Source organism: Nothobranchius furzeri, chromosome 17, assembly GCF_043380555.1.
Source record: "Nothobranchius furzeri strain GRZ-AD chromosome 17, NfurGRZ-RIMD1, whole genome shotgun sequence".
Lineage (NCBI taxonomy): Eukaryota > Metazoa > Chordata > Actinopteri > Cyprinodontiformes > Nothobranchiidae > Nothobranchius > Nothobranchius furzeri.
This window is the reverse complement of record NC_091757.1, coordinates 34,566,877-34,585,948: the sequence shown is the minus strand read 5'-3', so window position 1 is coordinate 34,585,948 and position 19,072 is coordinate 34,566,877. Positions and strand designations below refer to the sequence as shown.

At 45.2% G+C, this 19,072-nt stretch overlaps 1 protein-coding gene across 7 annotated transcripts in view; it reads left to right on the top strand.

Moving 5' to 3' along the window:
• ep400 (E1A binding protein p400) overlaps window positions 1–19,072 on the top strand; it is a 58,735-nt gene that overhangs the window by 10,013 nt on the left and 29,650 nt on the right. For 5 of the 7 annotated variants that reach the window (XM_070546471.1, XM_070546468.1, XM_070546470.1 and 2 more), the window contains 17 exons: window positions 849–1,034; window positions 1,139–1,279; window positions 1,362–1,434; window positions 1,655–1,689; window positions 1,788–1,845; window positions 1,927–2,016; window positions 2,225–2,332; window positions 2,410–2,597; window positions 2,684–2,861; window positions 2,942–3,078; window positions 3,169–3,338; window positions 10,656–10,830; window positions 12,314–12,450; window positions 13,671–13,857; window positions 14,206–14,375; window positions 14,455–14,639; window positions 15,516–15,809. In XM_070546471.1, the coding sequence (XP_070402572.1) occupies window positions 849–1,034; window positions 1,139–1,279; window positions 1,362–1,434; window positions 1,655–1,689; window positions 1,788–1,845; window positions 1,927–2,016; window positions 2,225–2,332; window positions 2,410–2,597; window positions 2,684–2,861; window positions 2,942–3,078; window positions 3,169–3,338; window positions 10,656–10,830; window positions 12,314–12,450; window positions 13,671–13,857; window positions 14,206–14,375; window positions 14,455–14,639; window positions 15,516–15,809 (2,512 nt within the window). The remainder of the gene's footprint in view (window positions 1–848; window positions 1,035–1,138; window positions 1,280–1,361; window positions 1,435–1,654; window positions 1,690–1,787; window positions 1,846–1,926; window positions 2,017–2,224; window positions 2,333–2,409; window positions 2,598–2,683; window positions 2,862–2,941; window positions 3,079–3,168; window positions 3,339–10,655; window positions 10,831–12,313; window positions 12,451–13,670; window positions 13,858–14,205; window positions 14,376–14,454; window positions 14,640–15,515; window positions 15,810–19,072) is intronic. The other 2 variants (XM_070546474.1, XM_070546473.1) reach the window with 1 other exon arrangement.

Sequence of the window (19,072 nt, the reverse complement as noted above, 5' to 3'; positions counted from 1 at the left end):
TTTGAGATGTTTGTTTTATTCTTGCTGATAATAATAACACCAGCAGGAGGCTGTGGGCTGGATTAGGATTAAATGACAGCCTACCCAGCTGATGCAGCTTCTTCACCAACCGGCTAACTACCAACCTTTCCACTATCCTGCCCTGTGGGACTTTTATTATCTCATCATGTCCATGGTGTCTCTGGAGGAGCAGATGGGAAAGAAAATCTCCGGTAACTTAAAATGAGCCAAAGCTTCCTCCCAGTTTTTCTTTAAGTTGAATTTAACATCAATTTATTATCATGGAACAAAAGAATAAAGTGTCCTTTGTCCTAAAATGTTAACTTCTCTGTGTCCCTAAATAAAATAAATAGATGATTAGATGCTGCAGCCGCCGTCATTCACCCCCAACTCCGGATCTCCAGACATCACAACTCAGTCTGACTGAACCTGAGTTTTTTAATCGTTTAGAGGAGAAATAATAATACGTGTTTAGAGGTGCGTCCTCCGCTCCTCTCTCTTTTGCGAGCAGACTCTGTGCATCTCTCTGTCGCTTGCTTTTCAAGCGCGCTGCGAAACCCAACCCGCTGCCTTAACATAATTCACAAGCCCAAACCCGACTGAACCCGTAGGGCTTACTCGGTTTGGGTTCAGCGCTCAGCCCGGCAACAAGACGGACCAATAATTTCTACTTAAAAATAAATGTGGAGGACATGAATGACGCAGGCGCCGTGATAAAAAAAAACTGCATTCCACTCTAATGATTTCTGCGTGTTTTTTCCACGATTCAGAATCGTTTATGTCTGCATTTCGATGCATTTTCCTCAGCTATAATTCTTACGTCGTGATATGTGCTGTCTGTGTTTTAGGAAAGTCAGGTGCATCAGCGTATTTCTGAGCTCAGGAAGGAGGGCCAGTGGTCCGCTAGCAGACTCCCAAAGCTTGTGGAAGTTTCTCGTCCAAAGTCTCAATGGGACTACCTCCTGGAGGAGATGCAGTGGATGGCTGCAGACTTTGCTCAGGAGAGAAGGTGGAAGGAGGCTGTTGCTAAAAAGGTTTGACATAAAAATTCACTTGACAGAAATGTGGCATCAGCACAGTAGGAGTAGCTACTTAATGTGCCGTGTTTTTAAAAATGCCTTGTGGCTCGCGGTTGCAGCTGGTCCGCACATGTGCACGGTACCATCAGGAGCAGAAGCAAAGTGAAGAAAGGTCACAGAAAGAACAGGAAACTCATCTTCGTCACATTGCCAGCACAATCGCACGAGAGGTGGAATTCTTCTGGTCAAACATTGAGCAGGTAAGTGTGTTTTAGTTTTCTGTTCTCATGTGTCAGGTCATGTGATGTGGGAATAAACATGTTTATCTGTTCTGTGTCTAAGGTTGTGGAAGTCAAACTGCAGTTTGAAATTTATGAGAAGAAGCTCAAAGCACTTGGTTTACAAAAAGCCTCAGGTATGTCCCGCTAAGCAACGTGGGAGTTTAAAGTTTTTCTTTCCCGCAAGGGCTAGTTAATAAACATCTTGGTTTTAATGCATCCAGTTACATAAATATAATTGTTGTTTGGTCAAAATGAGCTTTGGTTAATGGAAGCTTTAATATTTGTCATTCAGAAGGATTGTGTGATGTCTCTTATGTAACGTTTTATACCAAACTCATCCCTCCTGTGTTGCAGCGACGGGTAAGACGGGAGACAAAGTCGATAAAGCGGTATGTTCTGTATTGACATGATTACTATTACAGTTAATGCATACTTCTTCTCTTGAATTGGTAATGGAAAAATAAAATGATGTTTTTGTACTTTATAGGAAGGAGCTGCATCTGCTAAGAAAAGAAAATCAAGCTTGTCCCTGGCTGATGAAGATGGTAGTTAAAAGTTTTAATGATTAAACGATAAATGTCTAATCTGAATAATCAGATTTGTAAATGCTGTTTATTCCATTTTAGCTACAGATGAGGAGAGCACCATAGAGGAACAGGAATTTATGGAAGGAGAGACCGACCACAAAGCAGAACTCAGTGACCTTGCTAAAGAAGGTATGTTCTTTGATGATCTCTCTTTGGTTTGGACCAGATGCTGGGATGTAGGCGACGAGCAAAACCAACCAATCAACAAATTTAAACACATATGGGTTTGTGTGACATACAGTCAGTACATTTACCAGAATAGCAATCTACTACTACTGCTACTACTAATGATGATGATGATATCAACTTCTCTGTTTTGTTTCATTCTGTTTTTAAGCTGAGATGTCCCTGGATGCTTTGATGAAGCAGTACGCTGGCGCCTACGCTGAAGGTTTCGAGTGGCCTCGGCCTCATAGTGACATGGATGACGTGGAGGAGAGTGAAGGTAAAGTCAGACATGTAATCAAACTTCTGGCTGAGAATCCTGTCACTCCAAACTATTTTCTGTCTGTTGTGTTCCAGACATGGAATGTCCTTTAGGCAGTCCACCCGAAGCCGTGTTAATCGACTCTCTGCTTAGCATGGATCATTATCGGGGGGCCGATAAATGCACGTCTGATTCAAGTGGAAAGCCTGGCAGAAACATCGCTGAGGTGGCTGCTGCCACAGAACTCATCTTGCCTAAAGGCAGTCTCAGAACCACCTCCTCGGTAGGAAAACAGAAAGCCTAACATTTAAAACTAGCTTTAGCATTTTTAACTCATCTCTATTTTTTTATCATTGAATAATTTACTAGACTCGCAGCCCAGCTCCTTTCCTGTTGCACGGAGTGCTACGAGACTATCAGCAGATCGGTGTAGACTGGCTGATAAACCTCCACAAAAAGCAGCTCAATGGGATCTTAGCTGATGAAACAGGACTTGGCAAGACAGTGCAGACAGTGGCTTACATGGCACACTTAGCATGCCAGGAGGGTATGTCGCAACTTTAAGATGGGCATGGTTTTTAATCACTCACACATGTTCTAATGATGTTGACTGGACTTTGTCCACAGGCATCTGGGGGCCCCATCTCATTGTAGTAAGAACATGCAAGTTGTTGAGTTGGGAGTTGGAGTTCAAGCGCTGGTGTCCTGGCCTCAAGATCCTTCTATACCTGGGCAGCAGAAAGGAACGCAGATTTAAGAGAGCGGTATTGATGTTTAAATGTTCTTCACCCAATGAGCTGTTGTCCTCAACCTCTAGACAAAAAGTAACGGATCATGTGACCTTTGCTTTGCAGTTGTGGGACGAAACCAATAGCTTTCACGTGTGTGTAACATCCTACAAGCTTCTGATGAAAGATCAGAGCCATTTCATGAGGAGAAGATGGAGGCATCTGGTTCTGGATGAGGTCCAACTCATCAGAAACATTACAGAGAAACACTGGGAAACCATCTTTGCTCTCAGAAGGTGAGCCGTCATTTCTGGTTATCATTTTATTTTGGGCTTCCTGTTTTTGGCTTAACATTTATATAAAAGCAAGAATTTAGCTTTTAGTATGTTTTCAGGTGTAAAGGAGTTTAGAAGCACACCTTCTTCCTTTTCTTAGTAAAGTCTGGATTAGGGTTGGGCGATGGGCTGAGTCGTTACGGCTGAGTTTTTCAGGAGGCGATTTGTTTATTTCAGGGTATCCGCGGGTCCTTAAAAAGTCTTAAATTTGCTTTTCCGAATTTAAGGCCTTAAAAATCCTTAAAAATGACAAATAATCCTTAAATAAAGTTTCCAAAGGTCTTAAATGACCAAAGACCCAATAAACACAATTATTTTGTTTCTATTAAATTTTGTGAATTTCTAGTTAGTGTTCAGCATTTTTGGGTATGATATTGGCATAAGCAGAACCGTACACATTCAGTTGGTTGTGAAAGGGGACCAATTTTTGATGAGCACATTAGCTGGTTAAGCTAGTGGGAGCTTGTGCCATGGGGAAGTGCAAGTTTAATGGTAACTGGATGGTTAATCCCACTTTTGTGATGTGGTTAGCACCGGTTCCAGGCAATAGCTAGAAATTATAGCTTAAATTTAATTTCAAAGTAGCTTAAATTTGGTCAAAGTGGCCTTAAAAAGGTCTTTAAAAGTCTTAAATTTGGCTCCCTTAAACCTGCAGATACCCTGTTATTTATTACCTCGTGAGTTTGTTAATGACAAATATTTTACACGTTATGCACAGAGAACATCGCTGAGGTAACGATAAAGAAAAGATCTCCATCAGCGCATCTGAGCATTTTCTCACCTCCGCCGCCTCTCGCTGCAAGCGGCGCGCGGAGGAGGAGCTCGGATTTTGGAGGCGGAACTCACTCCATACTCGGAGAACTTCTGTGACGCACTCGTGCACAACAGCGAGGCGTTGAGTGGAAAGTGGAAACCCTTCTATCTTTCAGAGAGTGGAAGACTTCTGGTCATTTCTTTTGGAGAAATGTTTCCTGATTTAAAACTTTGAAGTAGCGCTTGTTATTCAGCACCCGCCTCGAGTGTGTTAATGGGACGAATGAATAGCGGAGCGAGGATCCACCCAGAACAGTTAAACATCCGTTAGTCTGTCTGAGGCAAAAATCCAGAACCTCATAACCTCTTCAGCAAACTCCCTAGAGACGTTTGATTAAGCACAAGCCTCAGGTGACCAGCTCAGGTTTACGCGGAGCTGAAGAAATGTGCATTCGGGCCGCAGCAGGTGAAATTACTTTCAGTGAAATAGTTTAATTACATTGTTTATGTTACTTACCAGGGCACTCTGATCAGCTTGTTTGGACTAAATATTAATTAAAATGAATGTAAATTTAACGGTACTGAATGGTTATTTGTTATTTTAAAAACGAAAGTGACAGGGATAAATGGATCTCTGGCTGTGAACCAAAGCCGCCTCCTCAGAGTGCGTCCAAACGCAGCAGGGATTCATTCCATTTTCTACTCAAACTAATAAAAGAAAGAAACCCAGTAGCCTTCGTTCAGAAAAAAAAAACATTTGGGTTGAATAAAATAGGCTACCACAATAGTGGGCACAACAGGGAAGCAAAGACTAGGCTTCTTTTTAACACTAACTGTGTTTAATACGTCTATACGTCACTCTACCAAACTATAAATAAAAAATAAAAACCAAAAATCAAAATTTCTCTTCCAGCAAACATATGCTCTGCACGTCTATTAACCCTCTCACTCTCCTAATGGGTGTGACCCCGTGAGGAAAGTTGACCATTGAGCAGGGTTGATGGTTTATCCCTTCCAGCTACCTCAAGTGATAAACCATCAATCCTGCTCAATGGTCAACTTTCCTCGCGGGGTCACCCATAAAGACGGTGGGAGGGTTAAAAAAATGTGTTTTAGGTTTCATCTGTGCTCGCAAATCAGTCCGTGCATTTTGACGTCACATGCACGAATAAATCGTCCATTGTCTTTTTTTGGACTGACGGTTGGCGGTGGGAAAAATTATACAAATCGCCGAACACTAGTCTGAATAAATGGCTTACAAAATTAATATTTCTTATAATAATTAAACATAACAAATCAGTTCTTCCACTTCATATTTCATCAGCCAGATTCATGGTTTTTAACTACTGGGAACTCGGGTGTCATTGGTGGCTGGGTATCAGGGATGAGGCGGGTTGTCCTCCAATGACGAGGACTCTTCGTCTTCGTCTTCGTCTTCCTCCGCTTATCCGGGTCCGGGTCGCGGGGGCAGCATCCCAACTAGGGAGCTCCAGGCCGTCCTCTCCCTGGCCTTGTCCTCCAGCTCCTCCGGCAGGACCCCAAGGCGTTCCCGGACCAGATTGGAGATGTAACCTCTCCAACGTGTCCTGGGTCGACCCGGGGGCCTTCTGCCGGCAGGACATGCCCGAAACACCTCCCCGGGGAGGCGTCCAGGAGGCATCCTGACCAGATGCCCAAACCACCTCAACTGGCTCCTTTCGATCCGGAGGAGCAGCGGTTCTACTCCGAGTCCCTCCCGAATGTCCGAGCTCCTCACCCTATCTCTAAGGCTGAGCCCGGCCACCCTACGGAGGAAACTCATTTCGGCCGCTTGTATCCGCGATCTCGTTCTTTCGGTCTTTACCCAAAGCTCATGACCATAGGTGAGGATTGGGACGTAGATCGACCGGTAAATCGAGAGCCTGGCTTTCTGGCTCAGCTCCCTCTTCCCCACGACAGATCGGCTTAGCGTCCGCATCACTGCAGACGCCGAACCAATCCGCCTGTCGATCTCCCGATCCCTCCTACCCTCACTCGTGAACAAGACCCCGAGATACTTAAACTCCTCCACTTGAGGTAGGACCTCTCCCCCGACCCGGAGGTGGCAAGCCACCCTTTTCCGGTCGAGAACCATGGTCTCAGATTTGGAGGTGCTGATCCTCATCCCAGCCGCTTCACATTCGGCCGCGAACCTACCCAGCAAGAGCTGAAGGTCAGAGCTGGATGAAGCTAGGAGGACCACATCATCCGCAAAAAGCAGAGACGAGATTCTCCTGCCACCAAACTCGACACACTCCACACCACGGCTGCGTCTAGAAATTCTGTCCATAAAAGTGATGAACAGAACCGGTGACAAAGGGCAGCCCTGGCGGAGTCCAACCCTCACTGGGAACAGGTCCGACTTACTACCGGCTATGCGGACCAAACTCACGCTCCTCTGGTAAAGGGACTGAATGGCCCTTAACAGAAAGCCACCCACCCCATACTCCTGGAGCGTCCCCCACAGGGTGCCCCTGGGGACACGGTCATAAGCCTTCTCCAAATCCACAAAGCACATGTGGATTGGTTGGGCAAACTCCCATGCCCCCTCCATCACCCTTGCAAGGGTATAGAGCTGGTCCACAGTTCCACGGCCAGGACGAAAACCACATTGCTCCTCCTCTATCTGAGATTCAACTATCGATCGGACCCTCCTCTCCAGTACCTTGGAGTAGACCTTTCCAGGGAGGCTGAGGAGTGTGATCCCCCTATAGTTGGAACACACCCTCAGGTCACCCTTCTTAAAGATGGGGACCACCACCCCGGTCTGCCACTCCCTAGGAACTGCCCCCGATGACCACGCAATGTTGTAGAGACGTGTCAACCATGACAGCCCTACAACATCCATAGCCTTGAGATACCCAGGACGAACCTCATCCGCCCCCGGGGCTCCGCCGCTGTGTAGTTGTTTGACTACCTCAGCAACTTCTGCCCCCGAGATCGGACAGTCCATCCCCAGGCCTCCCAGCTCTGGTTCCTCCTCGGAATGCGCATTGGTGGGATTGAGGAGCTCCTCAAAGTATTCCTTCCACCGTCCGACTATAGCCTCAGTTGACGTCAGCAGCTCCCCATCCCCACTGTAAACAGTGTGAGCGAGTTGCTGCCTTCCTCTCCTGAGGCGCCGGACAGTTTGCCAGAACCTCTTTGGAGCCGATCGATAGTCTTTCTCCATGGCCTCACCAAACTCCTCCCACGCCCGAGATTTTGCCTCGGCAACTGCCACTGCTGCACCCCGCTTGGCTATCCGGTACCTGTCTGCTGCCTCCGGAGACCCACAGACCAGCCACGCCCTGTAGGCCTCCTTCTTCAGCCTGACGGCTCCCCGAACCTCTGGTGTCCACCAGCTGGTACGGGGGTTGCCATCACGACTGGCACCGGCCACCTTACGACCACAGCTAGCAACAGCCGCCTCGACAATCGCAGAGTGGAACAAGGCCCACTCGGACTCAATGTCCCCCACTGCTCTCGGGACGTGGTCAAAGCTCTGCCGGAGGTGGGAGTTGAAGACCGTCTTGACAGGTTCTTCTGCCAGGCGTTCCCAGCAGACCCTCACTATGCGTTTGGGTCTGCCAGGTCTACGCGGCATGTTCCCTTGCCATCTGATCCAACTCACCACCAGGTGGTGATCAGTTGACAGCTCCGCCCCTCTCTTCACTCGGGTGTCCAAAACATACGGCCGCAGGTCAGATGATACGACTACAAAATCTATCATTGACCTGTGACCTAGGCTGCCCTGGTACCAAGTGTACCGGTGGGCATCCTTATGTTCAAACATGGTGTTCGTTATGGCCAAACTGCGGCTTGCACAGAAGTCCAATAACAAAACACCGTTCGAGTTCTGATTAGGTGGGCCGTTCCTCCCAATCACACCCCTCCAGGTCAAGCTGTCATTGCCCACGTGAGCATTGAAGTCCCCTGATGGAGCACTATCTAGCACTCGTCCCAGGGACTCCAAAAAGGGTGGGTACTCTGAACTGATATTTGGCCCATAAGCACAAACAACAGTCAGGACCCGTTCCCCGACCCGAAGGCGCAAGGAAGCTACCCTCTTGTCCCCCGGGGTAAACCCCAACACACAGGCAGAGAGTCTCGGGGCTAACAAAAAGCCAACCCCAGCCCTCCGCCTCTCACCCGGAGCAACTCCAGCAAAGTAGAGTGTCCAACCCCTCTCCAGGTCTCGGGTTCCAGAGCCAATGCAATGTGTCGAGGTGAGTCCGACTATATCTAGCCGGTACCGCTCAACCTCTGCCACAAGCTCCGGCTCCTTCCCCGCCAGCGAGGTGACGTTCCATGTCCCAAAAACTAGTTTTCTTGTCCGGGGATTGGACCGCCAAGGCTCCCGCCTTGGTCTGCCACCCGATTCGCATTGCACCGGACCCTTCATGTTCCTCCTGCGGGTGGTGGGTCCACAGTTGGACGAGCCCATGTATCCGGTTCGGGCTGGGCCCGGCCGGGCCCCATGGGCGAAAGCCCAGCCACCAGGCGCTCGCTCACGGGCCCCAACCCCAGGCCTGGCTCCAGGGTGGGACCCCGGTAACCCTCCGGGCCGGGTACTCCGACTCTTCGTTTTAACCGCCATGAAAGATCCTTCGAACCGTTCTTTGTCTCACCCTTCACCTAAGACCAATTTGTCATGGGAGACCCTACCAGGGGCACTAAGTGCCCCAGACAACATAGCTCCTAGGATCATTAGGGCACTCAAACTCCTCCACCACGATAAGGTGACGGTTCAAGGAGGAGGACGAGGACTCAGTTCTTCTATATGTGAACTTGTTTTATGATGAATGCTTTGTGTCTTTTAGGTCAGCTCTGAAGCAGACAGAGCCGTTTCACTCTTATCTGTTACACATGTTGTAGTTGGTTGACATGAACACAAATTAGGGCCTGAAAAAAATCTGAATATTTAAACATTTCTGTAGTTTTTGTTTCTAAGATGTGTCTTCTCAATTTCTGAGTGAGTTTGAAGTCTTCAAGGGTGTTTAGTTTAGAGCAGTCAGATGGTAAAGTTCAAATAATACATGTTTTAACATTAAGTGTACTGTTTATTTGACTGTTTTCATGTAAAAGTGATGAAAAATTACCCATGAGTCTGGAAAAGCTCTGGGAACATATGTAGGAACTAGGGCTGGGCGATATGGCAAAAATAGAATATCACGATTTTTCCAATATTTTATCACGATTTCGATTTTATCACGATTTTTTATCCATGAATAGCATAACTTCAATTGTGTATTAAAGAAGAGAAACATTGAATAAATAAACATTAATTCATATTAGGGATAATCAGCACAGTGCTAACACACTTATATTTTAAACTCACACCAGAGATGATAAAAGCCCTGAGAGAAACAATTACAAAAATCAGTTTTTCTCATTTTTCAAGTAACTTAACATAAATTAAAATCGTAAACATATTTAAAGTGCAAACATGTCAATTGCAAACGTATTGTGCAAACATTAACTTGTTCAAAATACTATGTAGCTCCCAGTTGCTCATGTAGTGGATAGTTAAGCTCAAATACGGCTCTGATGTGCAGCTGGACCAGAGATTGCTTGTGGTAGCAACAAACTGCGCATTCTGAATATTTTCTGCAACAAGTCTCTAAATAAAGTAAAAATTTCCAGTGCAGAGTGGAGACAACCTGTAGAAGCACTGATTTGATCTCATTTCAGAGAAAAATAGAACAGGTTAGATGCACCTAATAAATAAAATTACTAACAAACTCAGGATTCTTTCTTTGCTTCACTGTTCTGGTGCTGAGAATATCACTAATGCGGATCAAAGGAGATGCACAGATGAATGCACCTCTTATTATTTGGAGACTACATTTACTGCAGCTGGCAGAGATTAGGTTGCAGGAGGGAGCGGTAAAATACAGGGGGTCCCAGCAAAAACAAGAAACTACGAGTCTGATGAAACCCGCTGGTTTTCCATCAGGCAGTCACGGGGCAGCTCCCACGACCCAGTGACCGAGCTCAGTCCGGTACCGACACCGGCTCGGCAGAGGGTGAACGAGCCGAGGCGACGTGCTCTGCTTAAGAAGCGGTGTTATTTTCCCGCTTCAGAAGAAGCGTCCAACGTGTTTTTACGCTTTCTTCGAGACATGTCACGTCACTAAGTTGTTAGCGCCGCGCGCTAAGGAAACCCTGCGTTCCTCTTCGGAACAAAAACCTTGTCGCTCAGCCGCGGCGAAGCCATGTTTGTTCACACACAGGTGAAAACAAGCGGGGCACTAAGATATTACTATGACTCACTCTGATTGGTTAAGGGTCAAACAAAGGCGTGTCATTCGCCTGGGGTAAGTTCCATTTTCTTTCAGAGGCAGAAATTCAACAGCAGAGCTGTGAATCGTGATAAAACGGTCTCTCAAAAATGACAGACCATCAGATGTGTAGATCGTAAAACGGTCTAAAATCGTCATATCGCCCAGCCCTAGTAGGAACCTTGTTAAATCCTGTACCATGTATGTAAGTTAATTTTGGGTTGTTACTGTTTGTTTCCTACAGTGATCAGAGGATCCTCCTTATCAACACTCCTCTGCAGAATACTCTCAAAGAGCTGTGGACCATGATCCACTTCCTGCTGCCAGGCATCACCAGACCGTTTTCTGATTTCCCTGTTAAGGCCGGCACAGACCAGAACCAGGACTACTGCCACAAACTGGTCATCCGTCTGCATAGGGTGGGTACAGAGCCTGCATTCTACTCTGCTTCCTAGGGTTGGGCATCGAACATCAAGCACTGATTGGAACCGGGGCCAACTTGTTTCGATTCCTAGTTTCAATTCTCAGGCTGCCGGCCGGGAGAATAATCTGCGGCTCTGACAAAATTGTTATCTGCAAATTCTGATCAGCGCCTTTCAGAGCTGATCCCACCAGCTGTCTGTCGGTCCTACTCTGCAGCCCGCAGAGACCCTGAAGCAGCATCACGTCCTCCCTCCCTTCCCTCACACTGCGCAGGCACGCAGAGGCAAACACGTCTGCCGAACTTTTAATCCGTGATGAAAACTTTAATTCTTGCAGCAAAACATACGGCACAGAGGAAGTGTGTTAGAATGCATCATTGTGGTGGATTTAATACAAGTTTTAACAAACAAACTTCGGGCGGTGTGAGGTGAGTTTGTCTCACTGCAGAAATAAAAACACACACGGAGCGTCAGCAGTCAAACGCAGCGTCTCACCAACACTCGTCTGTGTGAGCGTCAGAAGGCTGAGTGATAACCTGTAAAATAATTAAAGTCATCATGCTAGAGCAGCCTCTCTCTGTGGTGGACCAAACCAGGTTCTGGCCACTAGGAGCCGATAGGGATAATAAATAAGTAAAGCTCACAACAAGCAAAGTTGACATTTTTGTTTTCGTTCTTGAACTATTTAATTTGTTGAGTTTTAATGTTATAAATCTGTTAGATTGTTACTGACGGCAGCGACATTTAAGTTTCAGTTTGTCTTCTGACTGAATCTCTGCTGCATCACGTTGGTTTAGATTCTCAGTCATCCTGGACATGATCATCCTGAGAGTTTTAGCTGAAAGCAGCTGGACTTTTCTGGTTAGATTGAAGACATTTAGCCTCTCATTCTAGAGGCTCCTTCAATCCCCATAATGTGGTTGTGGGCAGAAACAGACAGACTGATTGAGCTGCAAGTCTTTTTCTTTCTTTCTTTTCTAAATGAAGGTGATGTTATTGTTCATTGGATTCAAATTCATGCTAAAGTTCAGATAACCTGTGTTTAGCTGGCTCATGTAAAACATGTCAAGTTTTGGATCCTGCCACTTGAAAGAATCGGATTTGGGAATCAATAGGAACCGGAATCGAAACAAGGAATTGGAATCAGAATCTGTCAAATTCTAACAATGCCCAACCCTACCGTTTACAGCACTTTGTCACTACTGGGGCCGCAGTAGCTCAGGAGGTAGAGCAGGTTGTCCAGCAATCAGAAGGTTGCAGGTTTGATCCCAGCTTCGATCCCGGTGGTGGTCGGAGTGTTCGGCAGATCTCGTCTGTGTCTGTGCTCCCCAGAGCAGCTGTGGCTCAACCCCACCAGTGTATGAATGTGTTGTGAAGCGCTCTGGGGGGTTGTAGAACCCTAAAATGGCACTATGCAAATACAGAACATTTACCATATGAATACATGTTGCATTAAATCTTCTTTCACACTTCATCGTAGATGATTCAGCCGTTCATCTTGAGACGGTCCAAGAGGGACGTGGAGAAACAGCTTCCCAAGAAGTACGAACACATCCTAAAGTGTCGTCTCTCCAGCAGACAGAAGAGCCTTTATGAGGACATCCTTACTCAGCCAGGGTGACATATTCACTAATGTACCTCTGTAGTGTGATTTCTTCTGAATGTCTCTGATTATACAACAATGGGTTTCCTGGACTTTATACAAACGATGGCCAGTGTAGGGTTTGAGAATTTGACTGCTTTAAGAGCTCAATATATATTACCTCTACTTATGACCAATAAGATGTGATATTCTATATAAATATAGAATATCAGCCTGCTTGGTCTTTACTGTGTTTAATCAGAAGATTCTAGGATTCTTTGTTTTATTCAGGGATTGTACACACTTCGTTTTGATTCAGAAAAGAGTCAGGTTTATAAAAGTAAGAATTTATTTTACAAACAAAGCATGACTGGTTAACTAACATTTACTGTGATGGATGGAACTAGATGTGATGAATGAAACCTAGGTGTGAATGCGATGTTATCAGAACTTCCGTATCTAGGAGAGCTGAATTCTGAATGTAAAAGAATTTGGTTTGCGTTAAGCTATGAAGTTGATTATTATCAAAGACACATCAGACGCAATCTGTGTGTCTACACACCCACTCAAAGACCCTCGTGATAGATCCGGATTGTCGAAGTCCTCAGACTTCCAGGCACATGGTGATGACCTTGTCATATCAGCATGCTGAAACATATATCGATCAATGTAATCATAACATTCATTTCAAACTTCAATCATTGAGCACAGATTAATGAAAGCATTTCATTATTTTATAATTATTATAAGTAGCGATAAACAAATGTTTATTTACTGATTACCTAGCTTATAAGTTTAAAAGTTCATATTTAATTTAAGAAATCATTCTTTGATTCAACAATTAATCCGAGCTGCGAGTGTTCCTTATTCGGAGGCATGAAGAATCCTGTAGGACGATAAGGGGAAGCTTGGACCTTGAGGAGAGAACATCATTGTTGACAACACGTTATCATGTGTTCAGAGCTGCAGAGAGGCTCTGAGCTCCAGCTGATGGGATGAAGGCGGGCCGATTTAAAGGGAACACATGCAGTCTCTTGTCTCCATTTTTACCAGATGTTGAATGGTCAAACAGTACCTGAAAACTGACCATTGCTGGACATTACACAAGTTCAAAAGATTTAAACATACTTAATCTGAAAACATACGTAGGAATCAACCTAACTACCAATCAGAGGAAAACAAATGTAAACCTAATGAAACCAGGTGTACATCTTATGCTGTAATTAATTTCTTGTTTTAATTTCTTCTCTCCAAGGACCCAGGAGTCGCTGAAGACGGGTAATTTTGTCAGTGTGCTTCAGGTTTTGATGCAGCTGCAGCGAGTGTGTAACCACCCAGAGCTGGTGGCACCCAGAGAGACCAGCAGCTCCCTCTGCTGCGCTTCTCTCCAGTATAACGTCCCATCACTGGTTCTGGAGGCTATTCAGAGTCAGTCGAGCGAGGTAAACACTCCGCAACAAACATCCTCAACTACAAGGGTACTTTGTGCACAAGCAGACTACAAACTTATCATTTAATTTCCTAATTGTGTTTTAATATTTTAGCTGAATTTTCTGGAATGAAGCAAATCTTTATTTTAGTTTTTGAGAAACAAATGTTAATATTTTAGGGTTCTTACAACAACAGAAGAAACCTCTTTGGTGATTGTTATGAAAGCAACAGTTCTTTAAGCTTAATTATCTTTGGTCCATGTTGTAGCTTTTCTTTTTGATATATTTGATATTTAGTTTAAAATTTGATCCATAATTCCATGTCCCTGTCTTCTCTTGTCTCATTTTGAATTACCTCAGTCTGCAAACCTTTCCATATTCGATCTGATCAACAACGAGAACAGACTGACTCGGTATCAGACTGAGGAGGCAGTACCCAAGCTAAAGTTGTCCCAGCAGCTCATAGAAGAGATCTACACGGGTCCAGACCAGCCACCACGACCCAAGCCATGTCCAATCAAACCCATGAGGTCAGATTAACGGTTCCCTTCAGTCCCTGGTTTATGTGAAGATCCGTAGCACTGTGCTAATGTTTGACTGTTTTGGTAGATTGTTCCAGCCGGTGCAGTATGGCACAAAGCCAGAAGGTCGCTTGGCTGCCATCGGAAATGCAGCAGCTCAGCGCCCCCCAACCAGCTCTCCCCTCACCATCACTTCATCTTCTACCAGCCAGTCAAGCCAAACCAGGGGCAAGTCCCCCGTCACCACTGCAACGACTACACCCACTTCTCAAGGTAAGCTCTCCGGGGTGTTTGGGACGTCGCTGTCAACGTCGTCTAGAGGACTTCTGATTTTCTGTCCTTCATATTGTAAGAATAGAGTTTACATCCTGTCCTGCAGCTGTTTGCTTGGTGCTTTTTATTCATGTGCCTTGAGACTTTTTATGCTGATGATGTCTGCATTATCAAGCATATTCCTGCATTATCGAGATGCTATTTTGAATTAAATAAAAATGAATTCTGTTTACTGTCTTGCATTAAAATGAAAGATGGGGTCAGACATAGATTTAGGATTTGGAATAAACTTCATGAGGCAGTTGCCATAAAGTATTAATCTGTTAAACTGCATACCTAAAGTGCAGCAATGGTGGGCTGGTGGATATATAGGTACTATTGGCAGTTAAGTCACTATTGAAAACACAGCATGAAGAGAAGACTTTGACCTTTGTTTTACTGTGTGGATGAAATAAGTTACATCAAAACCCATCAAATTCAAATTAACCTTCTTTATTATAAATCTTCCCATTCCAGGCGTGGAGAGTAGCCATCTTGTCTAAATGCATATATCCTGTAAAATCAGACCCAGAAAGCTTTTCTGTTGTCATGGTAGCTGATCCTGAACGTGGTGAATGTAGCCGACTCCTGCAGGGTTAGCTCTGCTAGCATGCTACAGCTGAATAGTAACTGATGGAACTAAAGCCCTGTATACATCACACATCTCTGTCCTGCCATTGCATTGTTAATATTATGGATCAGTCCAACCTTCCTACTGTGTTTGCCCACCACTGCTGAGTGTATAAATACAGAAAACAGTGTGATCCTAATAAGCTGACTAAATACTGCGTTAACCCTAACACGAAGTCCCGTACCCCATTGCCTTGTACTTCACAGCCAGTGGATCGGCTACTCAGAGAGCCCAGGCTCCTCCTCCTGTCAGCAGCAGCACTGCAGCTTCCTTCGTAGCTGCCTCTGGGAACAGTGGCAGTGGGCAGCATGTGTTGGGGGGTGCCACCATGGCCTTGGCTCAGACCTTAGCTGGAACAGTTGTGGCCTCTATGGCCCCTGTCTGCCACCCTAGATTAACACAGGTCTCCAGGCATACTGTAGCCCCCAGCCATGCCATCCAGCCCAGCTTACTGTCCCAGAGGTTGGTTCTTTCATCTCAGGCCCAGGCACGGTTGCCTAGTAAGTGGCCTGTTTTCCCCTCCATCTCAGCATTTTCCCCTCCACTTCTGGCACAACCGTTTTTGGCTGCCGTAGGCTGAGTCCTACATTGAGGTGCTGCTGGTATGTCTTCAGTCTTTATCCCTTTAAACAACTCTCACAGCACCTAGATTACAGCAGTAGTAGATGTTTATTCAGCTCATGTTGGACCTTCTAGACCGGTAGCCGTATCAGCAGCATCTCATCTGTTATTCCCCACTTTCCTTCTTGACCCCTGCATGTACACTACGAATGACACACCTCGCATCACTGCGCTTTTCTTTCAACAATCCTGGAGTTGTTTTTGATCTGGTCACTATTTTCTTTTTTACATGTGGGTGCAGATTATTTTTCAACACCTTGGCAATACGACTCATCTTGTGGGGAAACTGGTAACACAGTCTTAATGTTGTGGGACAATAAAATATGATGGGGTTAAAGCTAACAGCCGTTACATTTGTGGAAGAAGACAAAAGTCCTTCTGAAGGAAAAATCTGAACTGGTGTAAGTTAAAGGTGTGGAACACTTGTTTAATCAACACACTTTTAGAGGTCTCTAGTATTAGTGAATGCCTTGTAAGTCGTTCTCGGGTGATAAAAAGTCCAGAAGCGGCTGCATCCGCACGTAGAGTTCAGCTGGAGGAGACAGTGGCTTCATTTGACAGGATTTGGAGTCTCCTTTCCTGTTATTTGAATATCTCACCTCTGATTGGCTAACAGCAACACAGCTCTACCACTGACTCTGTTTGCTCTGCAATGTTGATGTTTCATCTTCACAAATAACTTAAATCTGGAGGAGCTTTGCTGTGTGGTGGAGCTGCTAAGGCTAAAGGTTAGCTTCTGCTAGTCAAGACATTCTCTGCTGTTTCCTGGACACTAAACCAACATCCCTGTCGTGAGTCAAGATGAGTGAATTTATCAAAAAGACATAAGTGATAGTGTGACGTAGATATGTCGAGTTTTCTTTTCTTTATTTTTATTTTTTACCGTGTCCTGTCTGGCTGTGAAGCAAACAGAATTGATGTCTGAATGCTGGTGACAAGCCTTACAGATTTACTCTCAGGTAGAGCATCAAAGCGTCTGCTTTTAATGTCACGCCTGATACTTCAAACTTTATTCTTGTTGTTTTTGAATGCTTTGTAATTCCGACCAGACACGGAGACAGAGGTGAAAGAGAAAGGAAAAGACAAAAGGTGGGGAGAGAAGGGGGAAGGGGATGGGGGGGGGGTGTCCACAAAAATAAACAATAATTAACAGGACTCTGCTTCTAAACCTGCAGAAAGAGAAAGAATAGAAGAAGAAAAATGGGACACACAACAATACATCAGGAGCAAGCTATCACCGCGTCAACCTGATGGTGAAATATAAAATCAACATTGTTTAACTGAACAACCACACGATAATAAATCATAGTGCATGTAGTGGCAACGACAACCTTAAGACATGTGTTGAACGTGCCCAAGTCCATACTTATGAGAGCACCATGTAAGCACCTGTGTGTGTACACGCGCTTGTTTATGTAAGGTTTCTCTATAGGAGCGCCCAATAGAGTGTGAGGGGCCACAGGTCTGCCCCCCAAAGATGTGTAGGAGACGGGGGGAGCTCCAAGTCCCAGAGATCCAGGCGCTGCCCCAGAACACAGGGACCCCAGGGAGACTGCAACCAGAAAGGCCCCCGCCCCCCTCGAGAGGCACAGAGGATCGCCCCGGGGGACCACAACCAGCAGCCGGCAGAGCCCCTGGAGATCTCAGCAGCAAGCCCACAGGCTCGCCCGCAGCCTCCCACCCCCTAGCCGGCCGAGCCTGGGACCCAGGGGCGACCACCCCCGCCAGGGACCCAGCAGAGCCCAGGGACCCAGACCCCACCAGGCAGCCACTGGGATTGATCAGGCAGACAACAAAGATCTTAAACCCCCTGACCCGGGAGCCACAAACACTCAGGCAGACCAAGGCACCACACCCCACACCAGGTGTGGCAGGGGGAGGGGAGACCAAGATCTATATCATCAAAAGAAGTCCCAGGAGAAGAGAGATCTGTCGAGTTTTCTAATCCTAGAGTTTCACTGTCTATTTTCTATCAGAAGCTAATGCAGGAGATAGGTGTAGGAGACTATTTTCATGTTCAGCCTTTATGAAAAACTCAGAGTGACCGATTATAATCAGAAATAATCATCAAAAAGTTTTTTTTTCATTGTTCCACATCTTTAATTTATTCCAGGAAATGATAAATCTACACACACATGTCATTTCACACATTTTGGCTAGCTACCTCCACTAGCTGTGCAGTTAGCTTGAGTTTAGTGTTGGTGTGTAGCAGTGAAATCGGTCCCCGCTGAAACACTTTCCCACAGCAAACGTTTCAGACGTTGTCTAGGCTATTCCGATGTATACCGGTATATGACTAATTCATATCATAACGGACCACACTGGCCAAGATGAATACTTTTATTTATATTTAAATGATTAAATATTAGTAAACTGTTTTATGGTATCATAATCTCATCCTGTTTAGCTCTCTGATGATGACGATGACATAGTAACCGTGATTATTATACGACAAACAATTTTCACCTAAACAAGCTTTGCTTTAATATTTTTCATAGCAAGAACACCTTGTTCCACACACAAATCCTAAGAAACCCACCTTTATTCAGCTAAACTTTGTCGTGGTTTTCACCAAGTTTGAGTCCATTTTGCAGATTTTTGCAATTTCCACCCAAATATGGAAAAAATGCTCCAGGTTGAAAAGTCCAGGAAATACTCCCCTTTATTTACAACGTCTTCCCCTTCTTTTTAATATATTTTCTCCAAATACACTAATTTTCTTTTGTCTTGCATCAGCCCAGCAGCAAGAAGAAGCCCGAAGCTGCTGTTGTTGTGATTTTTGTTTTTGTCCAGTGTTGACCGTCGCTCTCCAGCATGTAGGAACATTCCTCCTGATGATCAAAGCTGTTTCCTTAGATTTGAACAGAGAAACTTTTTCGGTGACACACAGCAATTAAATATGTAAATAAACACCTTTTTGATTCTGAAGATGGTCTTCATGGTTTTTAGGTGCGGTCTCTTGTCACGTTAGCCATTAAAAGGACCAGAGGTCAGGCGGTGGGTGTTTTAGACCGTTAAATATGTGATTTTTATTAAACAGGAACATTTTGAGTTACTAAATAAATAATGTTTGTGCAACTTTTATCAAAGTCAGTTTTCTGATCTTTGCCTGGTCTTCAGAAGGACATTACCCCAAATGACA